General features: G+C 43.7%; 1 protein-coding gene across 1 annotated transcript in view; it reads right to left on the bottom strand.

Moving 5' to 3' along the window:
* Positions 1 to 3,160, bottom strand: part of LOC121839118 (syntaxin-1A-like) — a 154,463-nt gene extending 151,303 nt beyond the window's left edge. Inside the window, exon 1 of the mRNA XM_042296477.1 lies at positions 3,089 to 3,160. Within this exon, the coding sequence (XP_042152411.1) occupies positions 3,089 to 3,124 (36 nt within the window). The 5' untranslated portion in view covers positions 3,125 to 3,160. The remainder of the gene's footprint in view (positions 1 to 3,088) is intronic.
* Positions 3,161 to 13,165: the final 10,005 nt, after the last annotated feature.

Below are 13,165 nucleotides of genomic sequence, written 5' to 3'. Positions count from 1 at the left end.
TGCCTCCTCTATGAGAACTTTGTAATTTTTAGAATAGCCATGGAGTAGTCTTTGTATCAATAGACAGTTTATCGACTACGAGAGCTACGTGTTTCCCTTTCAATCTATTTTCCTTGAAGATTGGATAGAGAACTTTGCGGCGTTCTGTAATTTCTTTCAGGAACTGGTCGTTTGTGCCTATTTTCATGCCAGCAGGTCTTTTACCCAGGCTTTTAACCATTATTTCATCTTTAAAGAAGGCAACGATTGGGCGTTCATACCTCTGCCCTCTCAGTCCGTGTACACGTTCGAGTTGGATTTTGTCGATAGCTTGGCGTGGGATCTGAAGCGCTGTAAGGAGGAACTCTCTAACTACAGATTCAGGAGCTTCTCCTTCTTTCTCTTGGATACCTGTAAGTACCAGATTCTCTCTCATGGATGTAGTCTGTATGTCCAGTAAGGCTTCTCTCAGAACGATGTTCTCATTTTTAAGTTCGTTAACTTCGGTTTCAATCTTATTGACTGTTCCTTTATGCTTGTTTGTGTCTTTTTCCAATGGTCGCAGCTTTTCCGTCTCTCATCTCGAGGCTCGTCTTCAACTCTTTTATATTCTCACTGACTAGTTCAAGGATGTTGCCCAGTTTGTCATTGATTGATTTTAACAGATGGGTTTCGGCCTTTACTATTCCCGCTGGTGAAAAGATTCAATCGTCTGTGTCTGTAGAAGAGTCACGTTGTCATGTTGAGATTGGTTCCCGTCGTACACTCCATCGTGTTGAGATTGGTTCCCCTGTCGTACACTCCATCGTGTTGAGATTGGTTCCCCTGTCGAACACTCCATCGTGTTGAGATTGGTTCCCCTGTCGTACTCTCCATGTTGAGATTGGTTCCCCTGTTTTACTCTCCATGTTGAGATTGGTTCCCCTGTTTTACTCTCCATGATGAGATTGGTTCCCCTGTTTTACTCTCCATGATGAGATTGGTTCCCCTGTTTTACTCTCCATGTTGAGATTGGTTCCCCTGTCGTACACTCCATGTTGAGATTGGTTCCCCTGTTTTACTCTCCATGTTGAGATTGGTTCCCCTGTTTTACTCTCCATGATGAGATTGGTTCCCCTGTTTTACTCTCCATGATGAGATTGGTTCCCCTGTTTTACTCTCCATGTTGATTGGTTCCCCTGGTTTACTCTCCATGTTGATTGGTTCCCCTGTTTTACTCTCCATGTTGATTGGTTCCCCTGTTACTCTCCATGTTGATTGGTTCCCCTGTTTTACTCTACATGTTGATTGGTTCCCCTGTTACTCTCCATGATGAGATTGGTTCCCCTGTTTTACTCTCCATGATGAGATTGGTTCCCCTGTTTTACTCTCCATGTTGATTGGTTCCCCTGTTTTACTCTACATGTCGATTGGTTCCCCTGTTACTCTCCATGATGAGATTGGTTCCCCAGTTTTACTCTCCATGATGAGATTGGTTCCCCTGTTTTACTCTCCATGTTGAGATTGGTTCCCCTGTTTTACTCTCCATGTTGATTGGTTCCCCTGTTTTACTCTCCATGTTGATTGGTTCCCCTGTTTTACTCTCCATGATGAGATTGGTTCCCCTGTTTTACTCTCCATGATGAGATTGGTTCCCCTGTTTTACTCTCCATGATGATTGGTTCCCCTGTTTTACTCTCCATGTTGATTGGTTCCCTGTTTTACTCTCCATGATGAGATTGGTTCCCCTGTTTTACTCTCCATGTTGATTGGTTCCCCTGTTTTACTCTCCATGTTGATTGGTTCCCCTGTTTTACTCTCCGTCATGTTTGTCTGTTGCTTGTTTTCATAATATTTGTCGATACATTTCTGTAGTCTTATGATCCGTTTTGTGTTATTATCCAGATTGAAGGTCTTTACCCACCAGTTTGTGTAGTGCTAATAGTTAGTCTAACTTACCGTTATTGAATATTACGTTTTATCATGAGGTGATCTACACTGCTGTGTTCAGTCCGCCATCTTGGAGGTTCTTGCAGAAGGCGACTTCTTGGTACGCAGATTCTTCAGATTCAAAACATTTCTCAAACGGAAGCAAATGGAACGAAACTGGGAGGGACCTACCTGAATTTGTTCAACAGACACTCCCTGTTTTAGTTGCAAAATTGAACGTTTTGTAACTGTTTGGACTAATGATTTAAATAATATAATTATTAAATAATTGTCCTTCCTAATCTTAAAAGGCACCGACCTCCACTGGTATGTGTGTGTGTGTCTGTGTGTGTTTCTTTCTCCCAGCATGCCTCTCTCTGTGGAGATCTAAACTGGTGCGACAGTCAAATGGGCCCCCTTAGAAGAGCCCTCGACAACCTCACTAAAGGCACCTTCTTCAAGTAAACAGCATACGGATAAAACACTCACAAACGCATGGACAAACACACAACCCTATAGGAAATGTACAACGTGGACTTGTAAAGGCCCTGTGGAGCTCTGACCTCCAATATGTACAACGTGGACTTGTAAAGGCCCTGTGGAGCTCTGACCTCCAATATGTACAACGTGGACTTGTAAAGGCCCTGTGGAGCTCTGACCTCCAATATGTACAACGTGGACTTGTAAAGGCCCTGTGGAGCTCTGACCTCCAATATGTACAACGTGGACTTGTAAAGGCCCTGTGGAGCTCTGACCTCCAATATGTACAATTCAAATGGAAAAGCGGTGTTCGTTTTCAAAGCAAAGGCCTGGCGGAGAATGTTGTGTGTGGGGATCAATAAAAGGCCTTGGAAATGGAATAAAATACTGAACGATCCACACTCCACACGAGGAACAACATCTATGAGCATAATATATCAAATCTAAGCACACTGTAGGAGAGATACAGCATTTGATTGATTACGGCGCACTTAAAAAAAGCCTATTGAATTCATACGCAGAGGAAATACCAAACAGGAGAGCAGCAGTCATATCCATGCAGATGAGACTGGAGCAGTCCATCTTATCTCCATGCAGAAAAGACTGCTTGTCAGGAGAACTGTTTTGAGCAATGAGTGGAAAGTTATTAATTAGAAGACAATGTGATAAGAGAGAGAGAGAGAGAGAGAATAACAGAACAAAAAAAAAGGATGTATCTCACCTGCTCAAAGAATTCATCCATGAAGCCTTTGTCCATGCCCACGGCCACCTCCTCTTCCTCCTCAGTCTCCTTCCCCTGGTGACACACACACTCACGGTCATTGGTACATATTAACAAATAGCATCCATCTCATAGACAGAATATCCAGAATGATAAACTGTGGGCCCATACTGGTGATATCACCAGTTTAGTGATATAACCAGTATATCACCAGTCTGCTCGTATTATCAGACTATACTGGTGATAACACTAGCAGCCTGGTGATAACACTAGCAGACTATACTGGTGATAACAATAGCAGCCTGGTGATAACACTAGCAGACTAGCAGACTATACTGGTGATAACAATATCAGCCTGGTGATAACACTAGCAGACTATACTGGTGATAACACAAGCAGACTATACTGGTGATAACACTAGCAGACTATACTGGTGATAACACTAGCAGACTATACTGATGATAACAATAGCAGCCTGGTGATAACACTAGCAGACTGTACTGGTGATAATACTAGCAGCCTGGTGATAACACTAGCAGCCTATACTGGTGATAACAATAGCAGACTGGTGATAACACTAGCAGACTGGTGATAACACTAGCAGACTATACTGGTGATAACACTAGCAGCCTATACTGGTGATAACACTAGCAGACTGGTGATAACACTAGCAGCCTATACTGGTGATAACAATAGCAGCCTATACTGGTGATAACATTAGCAGCCTATACTGGTGATAACACTAGCAGCCTATACTGGTGATAACACTAGCAGACTGGGTGATGATAAACACTAGCAGCCTATACTGGTGATAACACTAGCAGACTGGTGATAACACTAGTAGCCTGGTGATAACACTAGCAGCCTGGTGATAACACTACTAGCAGAGCTATACTGGTGATAACACTAGCAGCCTGATAACACTAGGTGATAACACTAGCAGCCTATACTGGTGATAACACTAGCAGCCTATACTGGTGATAACACTAGCAGCCTGGTGATAACACTAGCAGCCTGGTGATAACACTAGCAGACTATACTGGTGATAACACTAGCAGACTGGTGATAACACTAGCAGCCTATACTGGTGATAACATTAGCAGCCTATACTGGTGATAACACTAGCAGCCTATACTGGTGATAACACTAGCAGACTGGTGATAAGACTAGCAGCCTATACTGGTGATAACACTAGCAGACTGGTGATAACACTAGCAGCCTGGTTTTAACATGACCACGAGGTCGTTTCTCTCCAGCTCAAGGTTAATTATTAGGTACAAGCCTTAGTACCTTGATCTGACACAAGCCTTAGTACCTTGATCTGACACAAGCCTTAGTACCTTGATCTGACACAAGCCTTAGTACCTTGATCTGACACAAGCATTAGTACCTTGATCTGACACAAGCCTTAGTACCTTGATCAGACATATGCTGCTGGTGCTGAGCAAAGAGTTAACTAGCCTGACATGCTGAGAGAGAGCGACTATACTAACAGTGCGTTCTGTAAGTATTCAGACCCCTTGAATATTTCAACATTGTTACATTACAGACTTATTCTAAAAAGGATAATCTTAATCTTAATTTTAAAGGATAATCCTCAGCAATCTACACACAATACCCCATAATGACTAAGCAAAAACAGGTTGAGAAATTATCATTACGAATATAAACAGAATTACCTTATTTACCTAAGTATTCAGACCATTTGCAATGAGACTCAAACAAACTCTCACAAAGCTCCAGAGTTCCTCTGTGGAGATGGGAGAACCTTCCAGAAGAACATCGATCTCTGCAACACTCCACCAATCAGGCCTTTATGGTAGAGTGGCCAGACGGAAGCCACTCCTCAATAAAAGGCACTCCTCAGTAAAAGGCACATGACAGCCCAATTGGAGTTTGCCAAAGGGCATCTAAGGACTCTCAGACCAGGAGAAACAAGATTCTCTGGTCTGATGAAACCAAGATTGAACACTTTGGCCTGAATGCCAAGTGTCACGTCTGGAGGAAACCTGGCACCATCCCTACGGTGAAGCATGGTGGTGGCAGCATCATGCTGTGGGGATGTTTTTCAGCGGCAGGGACTGAGAGACTAGTCAGGATCGAGGGAAAGATGAACGGAGCAAAGTACAGAGAGATCCTTGATGAAAACCTGCTCCAGAGTGCTCAGGACCTCAGACTGGGGTGAATGTTCACACTCCAACAGGACAGCGACCCGAAGTACACAGCCGAGTCTCTAAATGTCCTTGAGTGGCCCAGCCAGAGCCTGGACTTGAACCTGATCGAACATCTCTGGAGAGACCTGAAAATAGCTGTGTGGCAACACTCCCCATCCAACCTGAGAGTATCTGCAGAGAAGAATGGGAGAAACTCCCCCAAATACAGGTGTGCCAAGCTTGTAGCGTCATACCCAAGAAGAATCGAGGCTGTAATCGCTGCCAAAGGTGCTTCAACAAAGTACTGAGTAAAGGGTCTGAAAACTTATGTAAATATGACATTTCAGTGTTTTTATTTTATTAATTAGCAAATAAATTCTACAGACCAGTTTTTGCTTTGTCATTATGGGGTATTGTGATGTCATTATGGGGTATTGTGATGTCATTATGGGGTATTATTATGTCATTATGGGGTATTATGATGTCATTATGGGGTATTGTGTGTAGATTGATTTAATCCATTTTAGAATAAAGGCTGTAACGTAACAAGATGTGGGAAAAGTCAAGGGGTCTGAATACTTTCCAAATGCACTGTACATATGTCTGAAGGAGAGAGAGAGAGCGAGAAAGAGAGCGAGCGAGCGATTACAAATGTCTTGTTGAGAGGACAGACTGCCGACTGTCAGAGCCCCGACCAGGGCGGACTCAGATCTCAGAAAAGAGAGGAGAAACGTTCACTACACTGTTCTTCATAAAAGCATTTTTTGAGTACATAGAAAACCTCAGAGAGCATGGAGGACTGAATATTAACACCAACATGTTGCTCCTAAGCACATTATTGGGTTGGCTTGGTGTTACTCACTCATCTCAGCCCTGCTGACTGCAATGTGTTTACCACAGGCAGCCTGGCCAATTGAGGCCTATGCAAGCCTGGGGCCCCAATAGACCATGAACCCCATCGCTGCACTCCTTCTCTGGGGTTCCACATGTAGTAGCAACCAGGCCCACTGTTTCTCGCTCTCCACAGGCTGCACAGGTCCAGACCACAGAGACACTGGACAACAAAAACAACCATCAGCCAGTGTGAGGCCCACTGCCCACGCAAAGCCTGTGGCCCCAGTAGACCATGACCCCATCGGTGCACTCCTCTTTTAGAGCAACCGCTGTGGTCAAACACCTAGGCCCAAAGGAGATCACGTTGTTTATTATGTCCCTCAGCAGGTCCAGGCTCCATGCCAGATAGAGAGCCATACAAACTGAGGAAAAAACAGAAAGAGATCTACAGCATGAAAAGGAATAAATCAAGCAGATGAAACATTGAATCACTCTGTTTTTATCCGGCCATTATGTGGGGGGAGAGTCAGAGGATATCAGTGCTATGAAGTCATAGGATATCAGTGCTATGAAGAGTCAGAGGATATCAGTGCTATGAAGAGTCAGAGAGGATATCAGTGCTATGAAGAGTCAGAGAGGATATCAGTGCTATGAAGAGTCAGAGAGGATATCAGTGCTATGAAGAGTCATAGAGGATATCAGTGCTATGAAGAGTCAGAGGATATCAGTGCTATGAAGAGTCATAGAGGATATCAGTGCTATGAAGAGTCATAGAGGATATCAGTGCTATGAAGAGTCAGAGAGGATATCAGTGCTATGAAGAGTCAGAGAGGATATCAGTGCTATGAAGTCATAGGATATCAGTGCTAGGAAGTCATAGGATATCAGTGCTAGGAAGAGTCATAGAGGATATCAGTGCTATGAAGTCATAGGATATCAGTGCTATGAAGTCATAGGATATCAGTGCTATGAAGAGTCAGAGGATATCAGTGTTATGAAGAGTCAGAGAGGATATCAGTGCTATGAAGAGTCAGAGGATATCCGTGCTATGAAGAGTCAGAGAGGATATCAGTGCTATGAAGAGTCAGAGAGGATATCAGTGCTAGGAAGTCATAGGATATCAGTGCTAGGAAGTCATAGGATATCAGTGCTATGAAGAGTCATAGAGGATATCAGTGCTAGGAAGTCATAGGATATCAGTGCTATGAAGTCATAGGATATCAGTGCTATGAAGTCATAGGATATCAGTGCTATGAAGAGTCAGAGAGGATATCAGTGTTATGAAGAGTCAGAGAGGATATCAGTGCTATGAAGAGTCAGAGGATATCCGTGCTATGAAGAGTCAGAGGATATCAGTGCTATGAAGAGTCAGAAGATATCAGTGCTATGAAGACTCAGAGGATATCAGTGCTATGAAGTCATAGGATATCAGTGCTATGAAGAGTCAGAGAGGATATCAGTGTTATGAAGAGTCAGAGAGGATATCAGTGCTATGAAGAGTCAGAGGATATCAGTGCTATGAAGAGTCATAGGATATCAGTGCTATGAAGAGTCAGAGGATGTCAGTGCTATGAAGACTCAGAGGATATCAGTGCTATGAAGTCATAGGATATCAGTGCTATGAAGTCATAGGATATCAGTGCTATGAAGAGTCAGAGAGGATATCAGTGTTATGAAGAGTCAGAGAGGATATCAGTGCTATGAAGAGTCAGAGAGGATATCAGTGCTATGACGAGTCATAGAGGATATCAGTGCTATGAAGAGTCAGAGGATATCAGTGCTATGAAGTCATAGGATATCAGTGCTATGAAGAGTCATAGGATATCAGTGCTAGGAAGTCATAGGATATCAGTGCTATGAAGAGTCATAGAGGATATCAGTGCTATGAAGAGTCAGAGAGGATATCAGTGCTAGGAAGTCATAGGATATCAGTGCTAGGAAGTCATAGGATATCAGTGCTATGAAGAGTCATAGAGGATATCAGTGCTATGAAGAGTCAGAGAGGATATCAGTGCTAGGAAGTCATAGGATATCAGGGCTAGGAAGTCATAGGATATCAGTGCTATGAAGAGTCATAGAGGATATCAGTGCTATGAAGAGTCAGAGAGGATATCAGTGCTATGAAGTCATAGGATATCAGTGCTATGAAGTCATAGGATATCAGTGCTATGAAGAGTCAGAGAGGATATCAGTGTTATGAAGAGTCAGAGGATATCCGTGCTATGAAGAGTCAGAAGATGTCAGTGCTATGAAGTCATAGGATATCAGTGCTATGAAGAGTCATAGGATATCAGTGCTATGAAGTCATAGGATATCAGTGCTATTAAGAGTCATAGGATATCAGTGCTATGAAGTCATAGGATATCAGTGCTATGAAGAGCCAGAGAGGATATCAGTGCTATGACGAGTCATAGGATATCAGTGCTATGAAGTCATAGGATATCAGTGCTATGAAGAGTCAGAGAGGATATCAGTGCTAGGAAGAGTCATTGGATATCTGTGTATTGAAGAGTTAGAGACGTGTTATGTATGGCAGAAAGATACAAATATGCTTTAATTAGGAAAACTGAGGTTATCAAAAGTAGGATAAAATAGTCTCTCTATCATCTTTTTATTATTCAGTAGAACACATCAAAGATTCTATGTGAGAGAGAGAGAGAACGATTCGGATGAAACAAAAATAACCTTATCTGCCTTACAATATTAACAGACTCCTTGCTGTGCAAGAACAATGGTTTAATTGGATAGAGGCCTTTCAGAAACCCCAGAACAAGACAATTAAAGAGTTGAGAAATAGAGATATACTTGTTACAGTGGAAGCGTGGGAGAGCAGACCAACTGCTGAGAGTTGTTTGCCAGTGAAGGTCTCTGATCGCACAGCTCCACACACTTAGAAAAAAAGGGTTCCAAAAGGGTTCTTCAAGTGTCCCTATAGGAGAACCCTTTTTGGTTCCACGTAGAACCCTCTGTGGTCTACCAAGGAACCAAAAAGGGCTCGTCAAAGGGTTCTCCATGGAGACATAAGAACCCTTTTAAGTTCTAGATTAAAACCGTTTTTTTCCCCCCTAAGAGTAAAGATGAGACGTTCTAATCTCAGTCAACTGTGAGTCTGGCCACGGAGGGCCAGTCAGATGTAACTAACACGTTTGTTAGAGAAGCATCAAAATGCCAAACTAACCACCTAGAAAGTTGTCATTCCCAATTTTCTTTTAGCGCTATCAAATGAAATTGGCTGTGGTTCTACAGCGTCGACCCCTCTGCTGCCATCTACCTCTTTTCTCCAGATAGAACTAAACCAGTTGGTATACTCCCTGTGAAGATCTAACAGGAACTAAACCAGTTGGTATACTCCCTGTGAAGATCTAACAGGAACTAAACCAGTTGGTATACTCCCTGTGAAGATCTGAAGATCTAACAGGAACTAAACCAGTTGGTATACTCCCTGTGAAGATCTAACAGGAACTAAACCAGTTGGTATACTCCCTGTGAAGATCTAACAGGAACTAAACCAGTTGGTATACTCCCTGTGAAGATCTAACAGGAACTAAACCAGTTGGTATACTCCCTGTGAAGATCTAACAGGAACTAAACCAGTTGGTATACTCCCTGTGAAGATCTAACAGGAACTAAACCAGTTGGTATACTCCCTGTGAAGATCTAACAGGAACTAAACCAGTTGGTATACTCCCTGTGAAGATCTAACAGGAACTAAACCAGTTGGTATACTCCCTGTGAAGATCTAACAGGAACTAAACCAGTTGGTATACTCCCTGTGAAGATCTAACAGGAACTAAACCAGTTGGTATACTCCCTGTGAAGATCTAACAGGAACTAAACCAGTTGGTATACTCCCTGTGAAGATCTAACAGGAACTAAACCAGTTGGTATACTCCCTGTGAAGATCTAACAGGAACTAAACCAGTTGGTATACTCCCGTGAAGATCTAACAGGAACTCCCTGTGAAGATCTAACAGGAACTAAACCAGTTGGTATACTCCCTGTGAAGATCTAACAGGAACTAAACCAGTTGGTATACTCCCTGTGAAGATCTAACAGGAACTAAACCAGTTGGTATACTCCCTGTGAAGATCTAACAGGAACTAAACCAGTTGGTAACTCCCAGTTGGTATACTCCCTGAAGATCTAACAGGAACTAAACCAGTTGGTATACTCCCTGTGAAGATCTAACAGGAACTAAACCAGTTGGTATACTCCCTTTGAAGATCTAACAGGAACTAAACCAGTTGGTATACTCCCTGTGAAGATCTAACAGGAACTAAACCAGTTGGTATGCTCCCTGTGAAGATCTGAAGATCTAACAGGAACTAAACCAGTTGGTATACTCCCTGTGAAGATCTGAAGATCTAACAGGAACTAAACCAGTTGGAAGGTGAACGGAAAGGCTCTGGAGCAACGAACCGCCCTTGCTGTCTCTGCCTGGCCGGTTCCCCTCTTCCCACTGCGATTCTCTGCCTCTAACCCTATTACAGGGGCTGAGTCACTGGCTTACTGGGGCTCTCTCTTGCCGTCCCTGGAAGGGGTGCGTCACCTGAGTGGGTTGATTCACTGATGTGGTCATCCTGTCTGGGATGGCGCCCCCCTTGGGTTGTGCCATGGCGGAGTTCTTTGTGGGCTATACTCAGCCTTGTCTCAGGATGGTAAGTTGGTGGTTGAAGATATCCCTCTAGTGGTGTGGGGGCTGTGCTTTGGCAAAGTGGGTGGGGTTATATCCTTCCTGTTTGGCCCTGTCTGGGGTGTCCTCGGATGGGGCCACAGTGTCTCCTGACCACTCCTGTCTCAGCCTCCAGTATTTATGCTGCAGTAGTTAATGTGTCGGGGGCTAGGGTCAGTTTGTTATATCTGGAGTACCTCTCCTGTCCTATTCGGTGTCCTGTGTGAATCTAAGTGTGCGTTCTCTAATTCTCTCTTTCTCTCTCTCTCTCTCTCGGAGGACCTGAGCCCTAGGACCATGCCCCAGGACTACCTGACATGATGACTCCTTGCTGTCCCCAGTCCACCTGGCCGTGCTGCTGCTCCAGTTTCAACTGTTCTGCCTTATTATTATTCGACCACGCTGGTCATTTATGAACATTTGAACATCTTGGCCATGTTCTGTTATAATCTCCAACCGGCACAGCCAGAAGAGGGCTGGCCACCCCACATAGCCTGGTTCCTCTCTAGGTTTCTTCCTAGGTTTTGGCCTTTCTAGGGAGTTTTTCCTTGCCACCGTGCTTCTACACCTGCATTGCTTGCTGTTTGGGGTTTTAGGCTGGGTTTCTGTACAGCACTTTGAGATATCAGCTGATGTACGAAGGGCTATGTAAATACATTTGATTTGTATACTCCCTGTGAAGATCTAACAGGAACTAAACCAGCTGGTATGCTCCCTGTGAAGATCTGAAGATCTAACAGGAACTAAACCAGCTGGTATGCTCCCTGTGAAGATCTGAAGATCTAACAGGAACTAAACCAGTTGGTATGCTCCCTGTGAAGATCTGAAGATCTAACAGGAACTAAACCAGTTGGTATGCTCCCTGTGAAGATCTGAAGATCTAACAGGAACTAAACCAGTTGGTATGCTCCCTGTGAAGATCTGAAGATCTAACAGGAACTAAACCAGTTGGTATGCTCCCTGTGAAGATCTGAAGATCTAACAGGAACTAAACCAGTTGGTATGCTCCCTGTGAAGATCTGAAGATCTAACAGGAACTAAACCAGCTGGTATGCTCCCTGTGAAGATCTGAAGATCTAACAGGAACTAAACCAGCTGGTATGCTCCCTGTGAAGATCTGAAGATCTAACAGGAACTAAACCAGCTGGTATGCTCCCTGTGAAGATCTGAAGATCTAACAGGAACTAAACCAGTTGGTATGCTCCCTGTGAAGATCTGAAGATCTAACAGGAACTAAACCAGTTGGTATGCTCCCTGTGAAGGTCTGAAGATCTAACAGGAACTAAACCAGTTGGTATGCTCCCTGTGAAGATCTGAAGATCTAACAGGAACTAAACCAGTTGGTATGCTCCCTGTGAAGATCTGAAGATCTAACAGGAACTAAACCAGTTGGTGTGCTCCCTGTGAAGATCTGAAGATCTAACAGGAACTAAACCAGTTGGTATGCTTTTTGTGAAAATCTGAAGATCTAACAGGAACTAAACCAGTTGGTATGCTCCCTGTGAAGATCTGAAGATCTAACAGGAACTAAACCAGTGGGTATGCTCCCTGTGAAGATCTGAAGATCTAACAGGAACTAAACCAGTTGGTATGCTCCTGTGAAGATCTGAAGATCTAACAGGAACTAAACCAGTTGGTATGCTCCCTGTGAAGATCTGAAGATCTAACTGTGTGACTGACTGACTGGCTGACTGAGCTAGTAACAGTGTGACTGACTGACTGACTGAGCTAGTAACAGTGTGCCTGACTGACTGACTGAGCTAGTAACAGTGTGCCTGACTGACTGACTGAGCTAGTAACAGTGTGACTGACTGACTGAGCTAGTAACAGTGTGACTGACTGACTGAGCTAGTAACAGTGACTGACTGACAGACTAACTAACTGACTGACTGAGCTAGTAACAGTGTGACTGACTGAGCTAATAACAGTGACTGACTGACAGACTAACTAACTGACTGACTGAGCTAGTAACAGTGTGACTGACTGACTGAGCTAGTAACAGTGTGACTGACTGACTGAGCTAGTAACAGTGTGACTGACTGACTGAGCTAGTAACAGTGTGACTGACTGACTGAGCTAGTAACAGTGTGACTGACTGACTGAGCTAGTAACAGTGTGACTGACTGACTGAGCTAGTAACAGTGTGACTGACTGACAGACTAACTAACTGACTGACTGAGCTAGTAACAGTGTGACTGACTGAGCTAATAACAGTGACTGACTGACAGACTAACTAACTGACTGAGCTAGTAACAGTGTGACTGACTGACTGAGCTAGTAACAGTGTGACTGACTGACTGAGCTAGTAACAGTGTGACTGACTGACTGAGCTAGTAACAGTGTGACTGACTGACTGAGTTAGTAACAGTGACTGACTGACAGACTAACTAACTGACTGACTGAGCTAGTAACAGTGTG

Source organism: Oncorhynchus tshawytscha, linkage group LG13 (assembly GCF_018296145.1).
Source record: "Oncorhynchus tshawytscha isolate Ot180627B linkage group LG13, Otsh_v2.0, whole genome shotgun sequence".
NCBI lineage: Eukaryota > Metazoa > Chordata > Actinopteri > Salmoniformes > Salmonidae > Oncorhynchus > Oncorhynchus tshawytscha.
Note: the sequence above shows the minus strand (reverse complement) of the source record. Positions and strands in the feature narration are given on the sequence as shown.